Below are 23,192 nucleotides of genomic sequence, written 5' to 3'. Positions count from 1 at the left end.
GAAAAAATGGAGCACCTTAGCTTTCGTCTTTATATATATATATATATATATAATGCTCCAAGAGGCAAATTCACTATCTGGAGTGAATTGCCGTTTAGGTTTTGCCTAAAGAGATTTGAACACATGAGTAATTAATAAATGATCGTTCAAGTGAATAGTTAGAATTTAAGTTACTTTTAGTAAATAGTACAGTGTGTACATTTCAGAAGATTAGGATTACACTGTGAAACAGGTTTCTCCTGTTGCCTGAATTTTTAAAACCTTAGTTATAGTTGGCTAAATTTATTGCCTTTGTTTAAGTTCAATATTCACTATTCTTGCTACAGAGATCTAAGATGTATCTTATCACTATATACCTACATCTATACTGTCCAGTACTTGACAAACTGAAAAGTTCGTAAAATCTTTATGTCAATATATGAGAACTTGAATTTATCATCAAATGGGTGTTTCAAGCACAATGAGTGACAGTTGGCTTCACTGCAAAACAATCAAAGGTTAAGTTCACGCGATCAAAGTAAGCAACGCCCCCTCACCACTGCGTACTCGCTACTCGCTGCCTACCGCGTATAAATACATCATAGAGGCAGCTCTTGGGGGCATTTATTGGTTGTTACTGCATCGAGAAAGTTGTTGCCGCTTGAACATTTTTGTAAAAGGTAAGTACCTCGGGTGAGGATGTAGTGTGTGTGCAGATACTGGTAGGTGGAAAACAATTATAGAGGTATGGAGGTGACCATAGTGTTTATATATGGAAGTTCTCGCGCTATATGGGCTGATGATAGATATATAGAAATATATTTTTTTTTATATGTATACAAGACAAAATAAGAATAGACAAGTGAGTATTAACCATCTGATAGTAAGTTGCTCTTTATAATAATGTGAAAGTATTGTTTTATCTGGGTTTGGGGGTAAATATGCCGCTAATGGGTAATACCATATGAACACTAAGAATGAGTGAGTGTTTGCTTCTGAGGCCGGACACTGCATAAAAATCTTGATTTATATATTACATTACTAGTAATGTCACTAGACGTCACAGTGTACAATATCTATGGTAATCTTGTTCGACAGACACACATGGACATCCGCCCCACCAGACACCCGGTGTTGCTAAAAAACCGTATGAAGATCATATTGATGTGGCTTAATGGCCATACGGCGCGAGATATTTCCACAGAATCCGGGGCAAGTGTGTCCACCGTGTACCGCTGGATCCGGCGGTGGCAGGAGGAAGGTACACTGCAGAGGAGATCTCACTGTGGAAGGACTCGCCCACTTTTATGGTATAATTCAACAATAAATACAATATTATTGAACTCACAGTCTCATTATTCGTCAGCTAAATATCTGAGGCTTCAACGGTATTATGGTGAGCCCGAAAGTGCGTACCACTACTGTACATAATGCACTCCTCCACAAACCTGTACTTCATCTTAATAAAAGAAAGTATTTAATTTAAAATATTCGGAATATGATCATCTTACGCCAATAACGCATGTGAAATATGCATCATTCGTTGATTCTTTTATGTTTTATTTGTATTTACGTTACAAGAAAGTTGAAGAGAGAAAAGTGAAATACTAGGTAAACGATAATGACCTTAAGTATATTTATAAGAATTACGATACAGACATTTCTCTCTCGTTGTGACAACTCTACTTTAGGTAATTTTATATCACAGAGAAAGGCGTAACACAGTTGATTATTGTTTACGTATATTATAGTTTATAGAACTCTATTCCGAGAACAGAACCTGAAATAACATATCAGTGGGTATAAACTGTAGTTTTTTGTCATAGTGATATGGATTATTATTAATATTATTATTATTATTATTATTATTATTATTAATATTATTATTATTATTATTATTATTATTATTATTATTATTATTATTATTATTATTATTATTATTATTATTATTATTATTATTATTATTATTATTATTATTATTATTATTATTATTATTATTATTATTATTATTATTATTATTATTATTATTATTATTATTATTAATATTATTAGTATTATTTTTATTATTATTATTATTATTATTATTATTATTATTAATATTATTAACCATTTGACAAATAAATAAATAATTTACAAGTGAATGTACTTCCCACGGATTTAATTGTCCACACCGACGTACTTGTCATGGGAGCCCATGGCAGGAAAAACAAAGAGGTAGTCTTGACCTTCTTGAGTCTTCCTTGCAAAGAACGGGCAGCTCAAACCTACAAACAAACGGGCAAAAATTATTGTTGTGTCACTCCAGCGGATGTAAATTAACATCATTTAATATGAAATAATAAAAATATGAAATATATATATGTATATATATATATATATATATATATATATATATATATATATATATATCACGCGGACTTTCATATGCAAACAATACCTCACTAGTCTGGAATCGAACCCTGGACCTCTAGTGTGTGAACAGGGATCACTACCACCGCGCCACAAGGGCAACAAAAGCAATCCTAGGCTTTATTATATTTCATATAAAGCCTGTTAATTTCCCTTTGTTAAGCAACGTGAACCTGCACTGGGGAGTAGCATTTTACCGAATCCAGCTAGGAAACACGAGGTGGTAGCGATCCCTGTTCACACGCAAAAGTCCGGGTTCGATTCCCGACTATTGAGGTATTGTTTGGATATGAAAGTCCGCGTGTTATATGGACTGATGATATATATATATATATATATATATATATATATATATATATATATATATATATATATATATATATATATATATATATATATATATATATATGAATGAGCTACTCATTGTAATACGAGTTAACTGAGGACCAATATAATATTTTTGTGTTAAACATTTTGAAAACAGTGTAATTAGAATAGCAATGGTTTATGTTATCAATTCGACCATATGAGTGTTTGCATAATGTCACGAAATTTATGACTTAAATAAAAGTATTGTTTATAGACTGTCATAATTTTCTTGTAAGATGAAAATAAATTTTTTTAACGAATTATATTTTTTCATTAAACAAAATTTATTTGCCCAAGGACGCAATCATTCTGCCAAATTATAAAATAAATATGCTAGGCCTCACCATTTCCTCTAATATGTCATGGAAGCCACACATCCACAACATTACTAGAGCTGCCTCCCGAAAGCTGGGAATGATATACAAATGATGTAGCTACTTCACTCCTGAGCAGTTGCTTTAAGTTTGTAAGGGATTCATTCGTCCTAACTTGGAGTACTGCTCTCATATCTGGGGTGGCTCTTCTTCTGTCTAACTGTTAGATAAGGTGGAATCAAAGGTATTTCGTCTTATTAACTCTGCTCCTTTAGTTGATAATCTTTCTTCTCTTTCTCTTCGGAAAACATCTATTTGCCTTTGTTCCAGGTCAGATGAAGTCACTTGGGTATCACATAACGGTTTTGGCTGTCACGGCAATGACCGCTGCATCTGTAAATAGTGAGAATGTGGGTGAACCAATGGAGCAGGTGGGCGTGGATGTGGGCGTGATGGTGAGTCAGGTGGTGGAGCACCATCTCACCGGCTGTCACCTGGTGCTCATCACCACTACACAACACTCACACGTATTCTCCAGTACCTCCAGGTGATGCATGCTTTCACAAGGACTTATCAAGTTGGTTGCTTTTTATATCTATTTCATTAAAGTGAAAAATTATTTGTGTATTTTGGAAGTAATTAATTGTATTATTTTTAGAAGAAGATATATGAATTTTAAAAATAATATATGATTACATATTCATAGTCATAAGAAATGATTTTAAACAAATAACAAAGATTTTAACCTTATTACATCCTAGTGTCTTTCTTATCCCCTTCAACATCCAAACCTCCTTCTACTTGTGTCTTATTACCGCTCCGACATATGAAAATTTCCTTGCCTTACTTTTGGGTTTAAGTTGTAATATGTTCCTGTGATGGAGTTATATACATTTTTTTACAACGATGGGAGGCCTAGAGTGCACCAATTATTCTACTATTTTACCGATAATTTAGATGTATGTTTGTTAGCATCCACCTAATAATAATGAAATAGATGCATGAATGAAATAAATATTTAGCAAATTTCTGCCCAAAAGACATATACGTAGTACTGTGGAGGCTGGCGTGGTAGTGGAGGCAGGGTGGGTGTTGTCCCAGGACCAGCAGACCCAGGACCACCTCCTGCAGGGGCTGTGGGGAGACACCAGAACTACCTGCCGGGGACTCATCCTTGACCTCACTGCCAACGACAGTGCAGCCTTTCCATTGAGGTAACACACACACACACACACCGGTTTCTCTTTATATATATATATATATATATATATATATATATATATATATATATATATATATATATATATATATATATATATATATATATATATGCAAGTCAAAACTGCAAGAGTGCTTGGGTCTTTGAGTGTCTTTTGTTTTTCTTTCCTTGTGGTTATCAGCATATATATATATATATATATATATATATATATATATATATATATATATATATATATATATATATATATATATATATATATATATATATATTAAAAAAATTATATAACCGCCTGAATCTCCTCTTAAGAGAGAGAGAGAGAGAGAGAGAGAGAGAGAGAGAGAGACCCACTGAACTCTACTGTAGTATGGTTGCGGACCAGCCTGAGACCTTTGGCGAGCCAAATAATGAACCGGGGGCCTCAGTTTCCCCACCCTTGGTGTAGCCCATTGAATTTGAACATTCTATGGTTGAAAATAAACACCTCTAAATAAGAGTAAGGTTTAACGGCTGAAATAGTAGTTTTGTTTTTATTAGATGCGAAGTTTTTAAATTCTCAAGAGATTTGCTGATAAGTCGTATAATATTACATATTTATCTCTCTAAAGGTTTCTTGAGTCTGCTATGTTGTGGAAGTTGTCAGAGACGCGGGTGGTGGTGGTTGGTGGGAGGGCTGAAGTGAAGCACGTCCTCCTCCACCATACTTTACGCAACACCGTCCACGCCTTCTACGTAGCTCTTCCTGACCTTACCCTCCATACCCCACCACGTAACAGTAGCTCACGCCTCAGGAAGGACCTCCCACAAAAAGGTTAGATGTTACCAACTATCGTATATACATTTAGATAGTCATGTATCCATAGTAATATCTTGATAGACTGTTGTGGCGCTGACAACACTTAAGATGAGAGGTATAATTTGTTAATATATGATTTATAAGATGTTGTATTAATGAGAGAGACTTTGATGTGAAACTCCCTTAGGTTTTTGTAATCAGTTATTCACAGATGTCTTATGTACAGCAGTACAGCGTGATACAGATGACTGACACTGGTACAATGAGACAGGGGCCGTGTACGACCGAATGAGATAAAGCCAGTTACAGGGGGAGGGAGTTTCACATCAAATTCACTCTCATTAATACAACATCTTAAATGTATTGTGACATGTAAACTATGCAGAAGCTGATATTTTACCATAGAGACATTGTGCTTTAGAATTATCCAAAGATTTCACCCTCCAATTTAATTTACTCTTTGCTGAATCACCCTATATTTAACTTGCAACTGCCATTAACCGAAGTCAGTGCACCTCACTATTCAGCGCCGTAATTGATTTACAGAATTATTTTATTTTAAGGAATCAATCTTATCGATTATTTTTATATATTACGAAAATCTAAATTATCATAAAAATTATGTGATACTTTATTTTATCATAAGATCTAGCTCATTTGAATTGTTAAAAAGGTTATACCAAGAGTTTTAAGGGTAATACGTTGACCTGTCAGGGAGACTTTTTCGGGCAGAGAAGGTGTAAGGTGACGAAAATACTTTTAACTCAACTAATAAATCACCTATACCTTGTAAGCGTACAGTACAGGGAGGAATGGCTGGTGTTGTCACTTGAGGTCCTTACAGGGTGCCAAATTATATTATTCGCCTGACTCTCAGCGGGGTATTGACATCTAAGTTCTCGGAGAGATGTTAAAATGGGCTGAGCAACTATTTACGTTGGGTGATTGATGAGCCTTAAGAAAGTTTATTTTCTGACTGCACAGAGGAAGGCCATAAGTAGGAAAATACATCGTGGTGAAGTCTACCTCCGAGATTATTATAAGGTATTGGCCGGTAGGGTTAAGACCGAGATAAGAAAAGCAAAGAGGAATAATAAACTGAAGGTAGCAAGGGAGGCGAAGTCAAACCCCAAGGGATTCTATGAAATGTATCAAACTAAAACACGGGAAAAGATTGGACCAATACAGTCAGATACCGGTGAGCTAACTGAAAACGACGGAGAAATGAGCAATAATCTGAATATATATTTTTTAACAGTTTTCACCACCGAAAATTTAAACATGATACCCGAGGCACCGACTACATAGAGAGATAGTGAAGAAAATAGATTAAGCGAGATAGTAGTGACTAGTAACGATGTTAGTAAGCAAATACACAAACTAAAGCCTAATAAGACATCAGGTCCCAATCAGATATTTGCTAGAATATTAAAGGGATGCAAGGAAGAGCTTAGTATGCCCTTAGCAAGGTTGTTTAACATGTCCTTAAAAACAGGTGTAGTACCAGAATCCTAGAGGATAGTGAATGTAATACCGATTTTCAAGAAGAAAGATAGATCACTATCCTCTAACTACCGTCCAATCAGTCTAACATAAATTGTACGCAAATTACTGGAAGCAAACATTTCAAACTCTATTCAAAATCACCTGGAGAAGCACAAGTTGATCAATGATTCCCAACATGGCTTCACAAGCGGGCGTTCATGTCTAACTAATCTATTAACATTCTTTTCACTTGTTTTCGAATCAGTGGACGAGGGGCATAATTATGATATGATATATCTCGACTTTAACAAGGCCTTCGACAGAGTCCCCCACGAAACACTAATAAGAAATGTGGAAGCTCATGGCATTAAAGGAGATATTCTAAAATGGATTAGGGCGTGATTTTAATGCAAGAAACAGCGAGTGAGCATTAACGGCACTAAATCCCATTGGAAAAAAGTCACTCGTGGAGTTCCCCAGGGCTCAGTACTTGGGCCATTATTATTTATTATATACATAAACGACATAGATATCGGAGTAGACAGCAACATAAGTAAATTTGATGATGACACTAAAATAGAGCGTGTAATTAAATCTGACGAGGACTCCGCAAAACTACAGGAAGATCTAAAAAAAAAATTCGAATGATCTGAAAAATGGCAGATGAAATTCAATGTGGACAAATGTAAAGTACTCAGTATAGGAGATGTAAACAGAGAAACCAGATGCCACATGAACAACGATTATATTGAGAAATCCGACTGCGAGAAAGATTTAGGAGTAATGATAAGCATGAATCTTAAGCCAAATAAACAATGTGTATTTGCTCGAAACACGGCTAATAAAGTACTTGGGTTCATACAAAGGAGTGTTAGTTACAAGACTAGCGAGGTCATCTTAAAACTATATCTTGTGCTTGTGAGACCTCACTTGGATTATGCAATTCAATCCTGGTCACCGAATTGCAGAATGGATATAGATTCCTTGGAAAGAATTCAGAAGAGACTGACAAGACTAATCCATGGGCATTAGGAACCTTGAGTACAGAGACAGGTTAAAGCATCTTAATTTGCACTCCCTCGAAAGACGTAGAGTGAGGGGCGATATGATAGTCCCCCTCTGAACAAAGGGACATAACAAAGGTACTCAAACTATCCAACCAGGAGCGAACTCGTATCAATAGTTTAAAATTAGACAAATTTAGATTTAGGCGCGAAATAGGTAAACACTGGTTTGGAAATAGAGTAGTGAACTAGTGGAACAAGTTACCAAATATCATCATTAACTCGAATACGCAGGATAACTTCAAACATAGGTTGGATGGATATATGAGCAATAGGGGTTGGGTGTAAACGGGACTGCCCAGTATGGGCCATTAGGCCAGCTGCAGTTTCCTCCATTCATATGTTCTTATGTTCTTCCTTCCTGTGGTATTGAGTTTCTACCCGGTTACAGTACTCATCCCACACCCGGTGTACCTCAAATGTTATGTTATTTGGAAAGTGTGGTGTTTGCTCTCACCACTTAATATCACTCAACTTACCTCCTATGGAGCCTGCTTAACTCGTCTGTCTGCAGTGGGGGCGTATATCTCCTTAAGACAGTGCATTGAATCTCCTCACATTACAATCTATTGATTTTGTTTTCTTGGATATCTTTTTGAGAAGACTTTTCATGTGCGACTTTTGGTTTGGTTACTAAGAACAAAGACACTAAAACATATTTTTAATATAAAACTAAATATAAATAACGTATACGGTAAGCAACAACCCCTATGTCTCTGCTAGTTACTGTGACTTCTTTTTTTTTTTGCCTTTAAAAACACTCAAATGTAAAAGAAGATATCAAGATAAATTATGTGTTTCCTTTTTGTCAGCATCAGTGAGTGAGCGTGTGTGGGTGTACCGGCGGTGTCTGTACTGTAACAACGGGGAGGCGGACGTCCAACTTATCTTAGAGCCGAATATCACATCAAGTCTCTTCCACAGTAAGAGCAACAATAAGTCAGAGAAGTAGTTCATAAATGGAAAATTGTATTAATCGATGAATTAATGAATCAATCAACATAACATCTTTCTGTTCAGATCAGTTCCAGAACTTCAGAGGCCACAGGATGCGGATCGTATCAGTGCCACACTTCCCTTACATGGACTACGAGAGGAAGATCAATATGCGGGGAGGCATAGTCAAACCCAGAGACTCGCTCGATACCAGGCTAATAACAAGTTTCTCTGCAGCTCTCAACTTTACGTAAAAATCTTACTTCTTGTTATAATGTAGCATTTCTATACCATTCGCTAATGACAAATAGGGATAACTTTATATTTTCATTAATACAACTTAATGATCCTTATTAATTTTTATATGATAAAACTTGTTCTAATTCATTTAATCAAACTATAGCCTAAAGTATGTTAGATAAGGGTAGGTTAGGTCTTCTATGAAACTATTAATTTATATGTATTTTAAAGATTTACAGTATATGATCGCCTACGGCCCGCTAGAAGTTAAAAAATACATGAAAATTGTCGCTATTATGCAATTATATATATATATATATATATATATATATATATATATATATATATATATATATATATATATATGGAAAATTACCTTAGCTTTCGTCTTTATTCAAGACATCTTGAATAAAGACGAAAATAAAATAAGATTTATCTTATCCACGTTTTCATTGTGGATTTACATGAAATATATATAAATATATATATATATATATATATATATATATATATATATATATATATATATATATATATATATATATATATATATATATATTTTTTTTTAGATGAATCCTTGTCACCATGTTTTTACCTTGTCACCATGTTTTTACGAGACTATTATATTAAATAACATAAATTGTATTTAAATTTGTGCAAAGATTATCTGACACTGAGATTAATCATAAATATACGAAGTAAATCTGTCACTCGTAGAAAAACCTGTTATGTTAAACCTTATCAGTTGTCAGGAGAATATTCTATATCAGGCATGGGCAACCTTTCCTCAGTCATGGGCCGCATTACGATTTATGTATTTTTCTGCGGGCCATCTCACCAAAATTTATATCCTACCTAACCCAAAAGTAATGTTAAAACTGTATTGTTTTAACAGGGACAAAGAAACAGGTTTTTTGTCACGTCCACTTTACGATATTTTCAGTTTGCAATCTGAGCCTTTTTCCCATTTCTGAAAAAATAATCCATTAATAAATTTTTAAGTAAAATGTTAATGTTTCTAGACATTTAACAGAAGATGGGTGAAGCAGTCTGTGAATACGTTGATTTTCCTACAATTAAAGCATTTTTCTAACTTATGAGACACACCTACCAGAGTAATATCACTGTAAATCTTGTCGCATGAGAAACTACAATGAAACAACCCCTAGATTTTTCACTCTGCATTTTTACTTGTCAACGGGCAGTGGTCACACGGGTCATCATAGTACCTCATTCTCTATGAATGGCTGTCTGTTCTATGTATTCATTCTTGTCTGAATAGATCTCTCTTCATAGGCATATATATATATACACACTCACACACTCACACATCAACTAAGGAGCACACACAAGAATCACTGTTGGTGACAGACAACTGTAAATTATAAAAGGATAAGAAGATTATCATGTAAACTGATTAATTTAATAACATTTACATTAAGTATTGACTAAGATAGTTAAATAAGTACATTAAATAACATGAGTAAAACACAAAATATGCAATTATGAAAACAAAAGTAACATAACTTATAAATATACCAAAACACACCAGAATAATACTTGATTACTCTTACTTTAAACATTAAATACAACTACTATATATAACAACACAAAAACCTGATAGAAATGGCAGCTCAGTTAGCAAGTCTAGGTTGTGATGGCCAACCAGGAACAGGGATTAACGCCATAGTTCATTACCATCAAACTATCACAACACCACCAGCAGTAGTCCTTAATACAATTCGTCGTCCACACCCCGGGAGAAGAGGAACACGGTAGGCCGCAGAGAAGAGACTTGGCCTACCTGGCAGACACATTTGCCTCGATACCTCGGTCTTATAGTCAGATGGGAAACTGATTCTGAATCGATGCTCACTAGGGTCGAGTAGCTTCATAAAGCAGTTTCTTGTCCTGGAGTACAGTTGGAGCAAGTGGTGGTTATGGTGGTATAGTGAGGAGGGAACAGAGTCGTCATACACCACTTGGACTTGGACTTAACCAACCTCAAGGCGTTTTTTGTAGATGCACGGAATCGCTAACGCGTTAGCTTTCCCGGACTGTCATTAAAAAATACAACATTGTATCGCGTCTTGGGAATAACTGTTGTACAACACAGACTTTAGAAAACAATAGAATTAGGAGAACTGTTATTTAGACACAATACAGAAAGAAATAGTGAAGAAAATATATAGACAATTATTGAAAGACAAAAAAAAAATGTCAGTCAACAATAAATAAGAATAATGAACTAGTCACAATGTATAAATTACTGATCATATATATTATATTGGGCTTTAGAGTAGCGAAACCCAATTGTCTGTTCCACTATTTATGAGTGTGAAGAGAGAGGACGGTGGCTATGGAAATAGACCGTTTAATCACGTCCTTTCGATGTGAAATTATGAGTGGGACTTCTATGAGTAGTGACCCATCGGGGGAGAACGGAATAGGCACGTCGTCCTCCCTCGAGGGAAGACGGAACCATCCACGATGGCTCTGAAATACCGTCTTCCTCTAGTCAAGGATATCAAACTACTGCCCTCTTTAGGTGGCCAGGGAGCCGGCTACTTAATGCCTTAACTCAGCATAATATGATGCAGCTTCCCGTGGGCACACCTTATCACGTGCACTGAACATGTCACCTCATAGCTCGTGGAAAGTTACAGGGGATAAATCAGTATATAAATCAAATATAATTAACCCATTTATATAATTCTTCTTGTTATGAAAGAGGGGCCAATACAATAACACAAAAAAATCGGCCCGTTGTTAAGGTAATTTCTCCAGGACTTTGAAACCACACTCTTGTGTTTCGCTGCTAGGTGTTCGCATATTTATACACGAAATATGACGCATTTCATGTTCGTTTAAGTCCTAATTTTTGCACTTACAGAAGTGTAATAAACTTGTTCACCCTTATTTAAAGTATCTTATGAGTAATGATATTAAGGTTTCAATCATATTTGAGTAATTATCAATATTTTTACACCAAAGTCAACAACGGCTAATGAAATAGGATAGCGCCCACTTAAAAACGAGAGGAGCCAAAATAGGTTTCAACTAGGCTCAATCCTTTTCAAATCTTTCATGCCATACGCTTTGTTTTAGGTTCTATCCAATATACTTCTGTATATAGAATTATTTTTATTATTATATCAGTTTTTTATTGTCTTATAAGCCCGCAACTCTTCAATATTAATTTAAATATTCTCCATAAGCGGCCATGATCCGTGTATTTACCTACTGTTTTAGTAGGAGAAACTCTCTGATTGGTTGTTAGCTATTCGGGGGCTGCACACTCTAACGCCTGATCAAGGTGTTTGCTTTTCCCTCTCAAGGTGTCATGTGCAGAACTCAGCAGAAGCGTCTGCGCAGACAGAATAGCTAACGCTTTGGCAATTCCGTGCATCTAAAACGCCTTACAATAAACGCCTTTAGATAATTCCCGAGTGACCCACTGGCACATAGTAGTTAATCCATCAAACAGTCCTCGCCGAACTTGGCCCGTAAGCTCACACAAGTTGAAATGTTTATATTGTTGACTATTTATTCGTATTTCAATGTTACGATTTCGTAGTTACTTACTCTTAGGCTATGAACCACTAATGAATTGTGTGTGAAGAGAATTCTTTTAATAAACATTACTTAAATTACCATTAACTGGCTGCATCTACCTGAACCCCGGGCCACAATAAAAAAAAATTGTCAATCACTCTGAGGGCCGCACAAGGACTTGGTTCGGGCCGCGGGTTGCCCACGCCTTTTCTATATAATGTAGCCTTATTTAGATTTGTAAACTACTTTATTTGGTATTACCACAAGCAGATATGATATATATGCTGAGCCTGACCGATCTTTTGGTGACGAGAGGGATGGTAACTTTACTGGGATGATCGGTCAACTCCAACGGGAAGAATCTGACTTTTGCACTATCATGGCGGCAACAAGAGGACGTCTGAAGGTGGTCGAGTTTTTTCGAGCTTACCCATCAGATCTTATGGTTGTGACGTCCCTGAAGCCTTCACTACTGCCTGCACACCTCTCGTTTATAAGACCCTTTGCAGGTTTGTTATGTATATATATATATATATATATATATATATATATATATATATATATATATATATATATATATATATATATATATATATATATGCTGATAACCACAAGGAAAGAAGAAAACACGAAGTTCCCAAGCGCTTTCGTGTAATTCACATCTTCAGGGGTGAGTACAGACTAGAGAGAGTAATACAAATCAAGGTGTATATATACAGAGGAGGGTGAGACCAGGTCCACAATGGTCAGGTATTAGGTAATGACCCTACTAATCTTTAAATAGCACACAACGGTTGGTGGTCAGGTCAGATGGTCAAGTGACCCGGCCTTCTCATGAGTTTTTAAATGCCACATTGACGTTCCAGGTTTTTAGCTGTGCAGGAATGTGTGAGAAATTTTTGTGAAATGGTAATATTAAGATATTCTTATGGTCATGGGTGGGCTTGGGGTCAGTTCTATAAAAAGTTTTCTTAGTAATGTTTAAGCATTTGTCTATGAAAGATCTAGGGTATTTAAGGTTTGAGCCAATATTATATATATATTTGTATTCCTCATCGATGAATTCCGGACTGCAAATTCTCAAGGCACGTAAAAACATTGTTGAAAATACTGACTGTTTGACTTTATTATGGTGGGCAGAATAATAATGAATGTATGAACACACATTAGTTAATCAAGAACTCCCCCAACAACACAATTGGTTGCATTTATAAAGTTCCTTGCAAGGAATGTAATATGTTTTACTTAGGCCAGACAGGTAAAGATCTTGCAACTAGAATTAAACAACACAAATACAGTGTTAGGACAGGCCAGGAATCCAATGCTCTGTTTGTTCATTTGAGGGATAACAAGCATTGCATTGACTGGGATAATGCCTCCTCAATATTACCATGTAATTCAATTGATAGTAGGAACATCATAGAATCTAGTCTTATTAAACATACCGAAGCATTCAACATGAATTTGAGTAACGGCATGTACAAGCTGGACAATTTTGTAATTAAGAAGATTTGTGATCAGGTGAGAAGGCCCTGGTCACTTGACCATCTGACCTGACTGTATGTATATTATGTATGCTGGATTATATATTATGTATGTATATTATGTATGTGCTCCATTTATGTACTATTTATTCAGCCTAGCTAGCAGTGTGTGGCAATGTATGTAAGATATCCCACATGCTTAATTAATGTGCCTGGCGACGTATGGAAGCTGCTAATGTATCACTTGCCATACGTCGTCTATAGCAGTTGACCAGGAGCCTAGCTGAGGAGAGCACTACTCCCCTTTGTGTACATACTCTTATCCAGTAAACCGAACCTACAAAACTATACAGGTGTTTGTGTTCTCTCCTGTATATAGAACTTATTATTCAAAACCTAACACTGACCACCAACCGTTGTGTGCTATTTAAAGATTAGTAGGGTCATTACCTAATACCTGACCATTGTGGACCTGGTCTCACCCTCCTCTGTATATATACACCTTGATTTGTATTACTCTCTCTAGTCTGTACTCACCCCTGAAGATGTGAATTACACGAAAGCGCTTGGGAACTTCGTGTTTTCTTCTTTCCTTGTGGTTATCAGCATATATATATATATATATATATATATATATATATATATATATATATATATATATATATAAAGACGAAAGCAAGGTACTCCGTTATTTCCATTTTCCCGTGTGATTTTATCAAGATTTATCTTATCCACGTTTTCATTGTGGATTTACATGATATATATATATATATATATATATATATATATATATATATATATATATATATATATATATATATATATATATATATATGTGTGTGTGTGTGTGTTCGAGTGAAATTAAAATACTTCAGGATTATTCCTACAAAAGCACTAAAAACATATTTCAAAATGTCAAAGAATGAAATGTGTATACTTTCCTCCTCAGATGTCATCTGGTTTGCATTACTGGCGAGCGTAGTTACATGGGGCGGCCTTATGTGGTTATTACAGAGAGCGAGTTCACGGGTAGTGGGAGGTCGTGCTGTAAGGTTCAATACCATTTTACTGTATGGCTGGGGGGCGCTGTTGGAGCAGCCGCCAAGTGACCCTTCCGTCAGCGTCTCAGGCCAGGTCAGTGGCATTGCTTATAGCGTTTGTTTTCTGCATCACAAAACACTGAATGTGTCCATTGATCATGCTAGTTTTGCTCTCAGTAATTTATAGCAGTGAAGAAATGTGGTAGATGATGTTGTATTACCGGCTGTCTTGTTATCTCATTAAATATGGAAACCAAGATCTCGTGCAACAAAGTTGAGGCATTTATTTGATATACGCTCTTTATTTATAGATATATTATTTACATCTTTCATAAAAAAAATATGAAAACGTAAATCTTATCTAACACTTGTTTCCCATAAAATAAATATGGTGAATGATGACAGAGGAAACAGACGCGATGAATAGAAAATTACTCTTTGGATAAGAGGTGTCTTTATACGTTTTCCTGACTTAGGGCATCATGAGAACTAGTTCGATAGATTTAAAAGTAAATGCAAGGACTGGAGGATAATTTCCAACTTCTCTGTCGACAACTCCATGGTGATCCTAAAAAGGAAATCACTGTTACAGTAATCATTTTTCGGTAGTTTTTCTTTCTAAAATAATTAGTTATCTAACGACTGAAAAATAAAATCGCAGGAGTTAAGGAAAATATTGCAAGACGTCTTGGTCCTAAGCAATAAACTTGGGTGCATTACCTATCTTCTCTATGCATTCAGGTATTGGTTGGGTGGTGGCTGGTGTTCTGCTTGATTATCGCTACAGGGTTCCGGTCCTCACTCATAGCTCATCTGACAGTCCAGGGAAAATCACCAACCCCAGAGAGCTTCCAGGACCTGGTGGACCGGAAAAACTGGAGATGGGCAACGGAGCCTTGGCTATACAAGGGGGCAGCATATGAATATTTCGCAAAGCATACAGACGCTGTGGTGAACCAGATATTTAAAGGAATGGAAGTAAGTGCTTTATTACGCTTCCTAGATTATGTAGATGATCTATATTGCTTTATAAACTGATCCATACCTTAAGAGTTTTAAGAAGTGTTTGATTTTAGAATGCAACGCTAAGTGACGAGAAGGGACGTACAAACTGGTACACAACACACAACTCAAACCTGTATGATTTATTTTCTGCGTAATGCAAATGCAACGGATGTCCCTATATATTAGGTGCTGGTAGCGGAAGAAGCGCTGCAGCAGGTGTTAGAAGGCGGGTTTTCCTTGATAGACTTTCAGAACTATATCAGTGTCGTCGTCGCCTCCCGCTACACCGACAGTCTAGGCAACACGCCCTTCTACATCAGCAGTAATGGCATCTCCGTCTTAGGTTCTTCTGGTTGGAGTTTTAGGTAACTTAATATAGTTGTTCTATTTATTATGCACTATACAGTATATACTTAAGGTGTGGGAGAAAAGTTGTAAAATAGCTCTCCTCCTTTTAATTTATAATTTTACCATTTACAGCGGCTAGTTTATTTTGCATCCCCATACTCATCCTGCGAGCGGTAGCGCAAAAGGATCACAGAGTAGAGTTCACAAAGGCTCAGTATAACTAACCCCAGTGGTCAGGATATTACGGCATTGAATGTTACACAGTATTTCAAATAATGTCTTTGTTTAGCTCTATACATAAAGGGTCACTTATTTGCAACTGCGTGACTATAGGACTGTGAGGCAATGTCTGGCGCATTAGGTCGTTAGTTTCCGCCCAGGAAACGCCTAATACGTTGTAAATGGAAACCAAATATCAACACTGTGGAAGTGAAAAGTGTCAACGGTCCCCAACGGGTCATCAGGCTTATAGAATTCACTTTCATGTTGTATTTATCTATGTACTGTACAGTGTATTCATATAAAGTGCTTGTTATTTTGGGGAACATTAGTAAGAAATTTGGGTTTTGTTTGTGGTATATATCTGATGCTCTCATATTATAAAGGCCTGGGACTTAGGGATAGAAATCCCTTACCAGGCTAATCAGGATCTGAATAAAGGAAAGTCAAGGACCAAGGTTTTCCGAGGAATAACAAACAACCGTTTGAGATTGGCATCTCTTTACTATAAAAATATAACACAAAACTCTGACACCACTCAACAAACATCAAATAATTACGGGAGTCAAACAAATAAGGCAGTCAACAGTTAATTTTGTCAAACAATTAAAGGAAGCAAACAATTAAAGGAATCAAACAAATAATGGGAGTCAGCAATTAATGGATTCAAACAATTAAATGGAGTCAAACAATTAAAGGAAGCAAACAATAAAGGGGAGTCAGCAATTAATGGAATCAAACAATTATAGAATCAAACCATGAACAAATATTTCCTACGGCGGTGGCCCTGGGGGAAGGTTCTGGAACACGGTGATGCACACTCAGGGTAGGGAACCATCCAATTCAACTCCACACTCAGCGACGTCTTGAAAAGGCAGGAGAACACCGGGGCACCGACGGAATGTGATGAACTGACGGTCGTGGTATGCGGGAGTGGTAGATGACCAGAGAGTTGGCAGTTGATAGGTGAAGGTCTGGGAACACAGCCCACGAGTCCAGGACCTATGATGAGATCACAGCCAGAATTTGACGGACAGCAGGGTAGCTAGATACTGACTGTATGGCGGCTGGGTTGAATCTGCCGGTGTCGCAGAGACTCGCTGCCGTTCTCACTTCTGTCCAACCACCTCAAGTGTCGTCTGCACCAGCAAACGAGCGAGTTAGCAGCGGTAACCAGCCGGAGGATCGTTTCTGCCCTTACACATGTTATAAAAGGTCAAGGTGAAGTCAGTGCAATGGGTGATTCTTTATATTAGGAAAAAAATTATATTTATGATACCTGGGATGAGGATGTTTACTAATTCAAGTCCAAATTAATGATAATGAAAATGACAACAATGATATTAAAACCCTTATCGTTACTGTGTTATTAATATTATTGTTATTGTCGTTATTAATTATATGTTATTGTTGTTGTAATTAATGTGGTTAATTTTGCTTTTAGTAATGGCTCTATAGTTTATTTTTATTAAATTCTATTTGTAATTTTATACTTCATTCATTCATAGCATTAACCTACTATATGTAGGTACAAATATGTAAATAAGTAAGTATATTAGTCCACACAGATCAGATCAGTGGTAACTCAGTAAAACTAAACGAAGGGGTTATAGTGACCGAGGGAGGAGAGTCTTAGATTTGTTTTAGTGTAAGTCCATCTGTCAATCGAGTAAATACTTCCTTCTCTCATACCATGAAGAGATCCTAGGTCACTTTATATATCAGCGCATGAATACAAATATAAGTCTTATGCGACTATGTTGTAATTATTCCTTTAACTATACTAGGGTTTATATATATATATATATATATATATATATATATATATATATATATATATATATATATATATATATATATATATATATATCTTGATAAAATCACACGGGAAAATGGAAACAACAGTTTAGCTTTCGTCTTTATTCAAGACATCTTCAGTTGCCTCTGAAGATGTCTTGAATAAAACAAGATTTATCTTATCCACGTTGTCATTGTGGATCTACATGAAATATATATATATATATATATATATATATATATATATATATATATATATATATATATATATATATATATATATATATATATACAGTATATATATATATATTGATAAAATCATAAAGGGAAAAGGGAAACAATGGAGCGCCTCAGTTGCCTCTGAAGATGTCTTGAATAAAGACGAAAGCTAAGGTGCTCCATTGTTTCCCTTTTCCCTGTGTGATTTTATCAAGATGTATCTTATCCACGCTTTCATTGTATATATATATATATATATATATATATATATATATATATATATATATATATATATATATATATATATATATATATATATATATATATTTCATGTAGATCCACAATAAAAACGTGGATAAGATAAATCTTGATAAAATCACATTTGTTTTTCTTCAGGAAAGGTGCACCGTTCTATGGACGCTTTCTCCAGCTAAAATCCAAATTGGAAGACGCAGGTATTATCAATTACTGGACAGGAAAAATTATAGAGAAGAGAGTGAAAGAAAACAGGGAGGCTGCAGCAATGGATGAGAAGGCAACCCAAGCGAGCCTGGGTGAGGTAAACAACCTCACTTGTCCTGTGATTTGTCTCATTACCTTCAGGTGTGCCTGTTTGTATGTATACTTCCCACTCTCATATGGATTTTTATGGCATTTTCTAATCACAACATGCACATAAGACCTTAAAAAAAATTCCAGGATGACGAAACACAGGAGGTGCTGGGACTACGACACTTACAAGGCGCCTTCTACGTGATGTTTCTTGGTTCTAGCTTCGCCTTCCTCACCTTTATGGGGGAGATATTCATCTACTCCCATCCCACGCTTCAGTAATGCAACTCCTATTATCATCAGATGTCAGGCCAAGAAAATATGCGGATGAAGACTTAGATGTGGAACAAATGACGTTGAGTGTTGTTTAAATGCGATAAGTTGTAGTTTTTCGGCATTAATATTATGAATTACAAAGATGCTGTATCATTACTATACACCAGACAATACATTTTATGCACACAGTAATAGATGGTGAAGTTATAATAACTCGGAAGGTTAGACGTATACCTAGTTTGATTTTTTAACTTAATAAATTACTAAATGTTTTTACCGTTAACAACTTGCCTACTTTGTATATCTTGGTATTTAGTGTTATGAATCACAGATACAAGACTCCTTCAAAACGTTTGAAAGACTAGAAACAAAAATGTTCTTCAAGGCATATACGAGTATATATATATATATATATGTATATATATATATATATATATATATATATATATATATATATATATATATATATATATATATATATATATATATATATATATATATATATATATATATATATATATATATATATATATGCTGATAACATAAGAACATAAGAATGGAGGAAACTGCAGCAAGCCTATTGGCCCATACTGGGCAGTCCCACTTACACCCATCCCTATAGCTCATAGCTACCTGACCCAGCTTGGAGAAGGTCGTGCCCCCAAGTGCTCCCGTTAGTGGCCAAGGAAAATGGCCGCTTTGGATCATTGTGTCCTGGGGGAAGAGGAGGGGAGTGTGAGGAAAAACGACCTACTGGCCACTCTGTTAAGGCAGCTGGGGCAGTTGAGGAGTGAACTTCACACTATAAAGGGGGAAAATGAAGCCCTCATAACTGAACTCCTTCAGGAGGAGCAGGAGTGGAGAGTGGTTGTCTCCAAGGGGACTGGGGTCATACTCAGGAAAGCTGACCAGGGTGTGGAGTGTAGTAACCCCAACCAGGTGCTGGAGGAAGCTGGCAGGGAAGAGAAGAGGCAGGATGGTATGGAGCAAGGAGAGGAAAGGGCAGTTGTACAAACCCTGCCCACAGGTATGGTCGTGGTAGTTGGGGACAGCCAGGTGAGGTTTTTAAATAGGACTTTTTGTGTAAGAGATAGGACACGTAGGACTAGGGTGTGTTTTCCTGGGGCTGGGATAGGGCATGTAGCCGAGAGGTTAGATAGGGTTTTGTCAGGGGAGGGTACCAATCCAGTAGTGTGTCTTAGTGTGGGAGGACACGACATAGGAAAGGTTAGGAGTGAGGAACTTTTCAAGAGGTATAGGGAGGCGCTGGGAAAGATTAGAGATGGGGAGGGATCCCGATAGTATGTGGTGTCTTGCCTAGAAGAGGGGTTGGTCGTGAATGGCTGTCCAGGGCAATTGCTATAAATTGCTGACTGGAAAAACATTGTGCAAACAATGGTTGGGCATTCATTGATAGCTCTCAACGATTCTTTGGCATCGGCTACCTGTACATTGGTGACGGAGTGCACTTGTCTCGTGCGGGGGTAAAGACGTTGTCTGCATCCCTGGAGCGTAAAATTGACACTCCAAAGGGGTATACAGAACAAAGGTCAAGGACAAAGTTGGGCCTTTAAAGTCAGGGAGGGGAGAAGGGATAAATGGCAGTGAAGAAATAAGCACAGCATTGAACAGCTACTTCGTATCATTTTCACAGAAGAAATTCGCCAGGAAATTCCAGAGGTGGAACTGATATTTAGGGGAAAGGAAGAGGAGAAATTAATGAATATCACTACCAGAAAAGCGGAGGTTCTTAAGAGGATAAATAAACTAAAGAAGACAAAATCCCCAGGGCCGAATGAAATTTTCCCTAGAGTCTTGAAAAAGTGTAGGGAACAGATTAGCGGACCCCTAGTAAATTTATTTACAAAATCATGAGACACTGGAGTTGTGCCAGACTTGTGGAAACAGGCAAATGTAGTACCCATATTCAAAAAGGGAGACAGAGTATCAGCGTCAAATTACCGGCCGACCAGTTTGACGTTAGTAGTGGGGAAATTTTTTGAATCAATTATAGCAGATAGGATCCGATCGCATTTAGAGAAAAGCAAATTAATCTACGACTCTCAACATGGTTTTACAAAGGGAAAATCTTGTCTAACAAATCTGCTGACTTTGTACGTAGGTCTCTCGTCATTTTTGTTTGTTTTATATTGGAGTGCTCTTTCTTTAAATTTTATGGAAGGTAAATTTTCGTTTAATGTTATGTTTTTATGGTATATCACCTGTATTTTTTTAAACTTTTTGTTTTCTAGGCTCTGATGGTGGAAAATGATTTTTCCGAAACGTTAGTGATTAAAGAAACCCAACTTAGTCAAGATGTTTGTGTTTCCCTGGTTCTCCTCTTCGTTATATATACAGTATATATATATATATATATATATATATATATATATATATATATATATATATATATATATATATATATATATATATATATATATATATATACGTGTGTGTTGGTGTGGGGATTAGTGGATGACATCATTATGACCTGACCTCATGTTTTTAAGGTTACCCTGTATATTTAAGCCTCTGCAGTATCCCTCCAATCTGCAGGTGGGACCACCTCCATCCCAATCCGGTCTGGCTGCTCCTGGAGCTCCAGCCGGAACCACCAAACGGGCCGCCTATAGGCAAAGGCCCGTGTCGGACTACGGTCCGACAATCTCTACAACAACAACAACCATGTAATCCAGTTGCCTCTGAAGATGTCTTGAATAAAGACGAAAACTAAGGTGCTCCGTTGTTTCCCTTTTCCCGTGTGATTTTATCAAGATTTATCTTATCCACGTTTTCATTGTGTGTGTGTGATTAGATACACCAATAGTCGACCTTTATAGTGTAATGGTCATCATGCTCGCCTCGCAAGCGAACGGACTCGGTATCGATCCTCTGGCAGGGTAAAACTTTGGGCAAGTTCTTTGCGCCATTTGCCTATGTCTAACCATAAGTAATTGAGAACCTGGATGCTAATCGATTTGCGGAGTATGTTCCAGGGTAATGGGTAGCCAGTGCAGTTGGCGAGTTGTTCGGTGTTCTCTGATTATTCATTGACACTGGGTCATCCAGCTCGTTAACTTAGGGTGTGGTTGTTGTGTTGGCAACAGTTTCTACACCTTAAACAAATCACGCCTAGGTGGCTCTTCTGCCCACTATCTTCATTACACAACGGGCAACCATTATTATTATTCATTAGATTCTCCGATAAACCAAAACAATATCTATGTGTCGAATATTGCCGCAAAATATTATCCAGACCATTGTTTATACGAGCCTAATATTCATGTTTGCTTCAGCCGCCACCAGAGTCGATCTAGAAATGATAATTGAATTCACATGCATATCGTTTTGACAACTAAAATTGAGTATCAGCAAATTTTGTACCGGTATTTTGTACAGCCGTCCGCTGTGCCCTGGTGTTGTCAGCCCGCCGTCATCTCGAAATCGTTTAATCTAGATCTGAACTGATCGGTCACTTACACCAACAATTCTTGATATTTCCTTTACAGGTTTCTTGCCCTTATGCAGACTAATAATTGACGCTATCTGCTATTTTGTTAAATCTTTCCTCTTGCCCATTGTGGTAAAAAAGGCAAAGAAACAACCGGAGTTGTGGCAATAAATAGAGGCAATGTCGGGGGGGAGGGGGGGGTAAAACTCATAGATCTTCGTTCACAAAAAAAAATATATATATATATATAATGATGAAAAGATTGATTAAATACGTATCAAAACACATACATACACACACGTCTGTTTCTGTATTCGTAACAACAAACATCAAAGTCAATAGGGAGGCAGGAATAACTCTGCGTACTACCTCGTGGAGCACGAGGCAGCGCCTGCGCTACCCTCCCTTTTCCTGTTCATAAATATAGCTGTCTGG

General features: G+C 36.6%; 1 protein-coding gene across 1 annotated transcript; it reads left to right on the top strand.

Moving 5' to 3' along the window:
- The first annotated feature begins 602 nt into the window (after nucleotides 1-602).
- LOC121873785 (glutamate [NMDA] receptor subunit 1-like) lies at nucleotides 603-19,447 on the top strand. The gene is made up of 13 exons (XM_042377485.1): nucleotides 603-659; nucleotides 1,078-1,289; nucleotides 3,402-3,618; nucleotides 4,112-4,285; nucleotides 4,899-5,101; nucleotides 8,448-8,558; nucleotides 8,656-8,821; nucleotides 12,637-12,875; nucleotides 14,800-14,984; nucleotides 15,632-15,868; nucleotides 16,082-16,260; nucleotides 18,875-19,037; nucleotides 19,178-19,447. Exons 2-13 carry the CDS (start codon nucleotides 1,154-1,156, stop codon nucleotides 19,310-19,312), a joined length of 2,145 nt encoding a protein of 714 aa, XP_042233419.1. The 5' UTR covers nucleotides 603-659; nucleotides 1,078-1,153; the 3' UTR covers nucleotides 19,313-19,447.
- The last annotated feature ends 3,745 nt before the right edge of the window (nucleotides 19,448-23,192 follow it).

The sequence above is a fragment of the Homarus americanus genome, unplaced genomic scaffold (genome assembly GCF_018991925.1).
Source record: "Homarus americanus isolate GMGI-L3 unplaced genomic scaffold, GMGI_Hamer_2.0 scaffold25827, whole genome shotgun sequence".
NCBI classification, from domain to species: domain Eukaryota; kingdom Metazoa; phylum Arthropoda; class Malacostraca; order Decapoda; family Nephropidae; genus Homarus; species Homarus americanus.
Note: the sequence above shows the minus strand (reverse complement) of the source record. Positions and strands in the feature narration are given on the sequence as shown.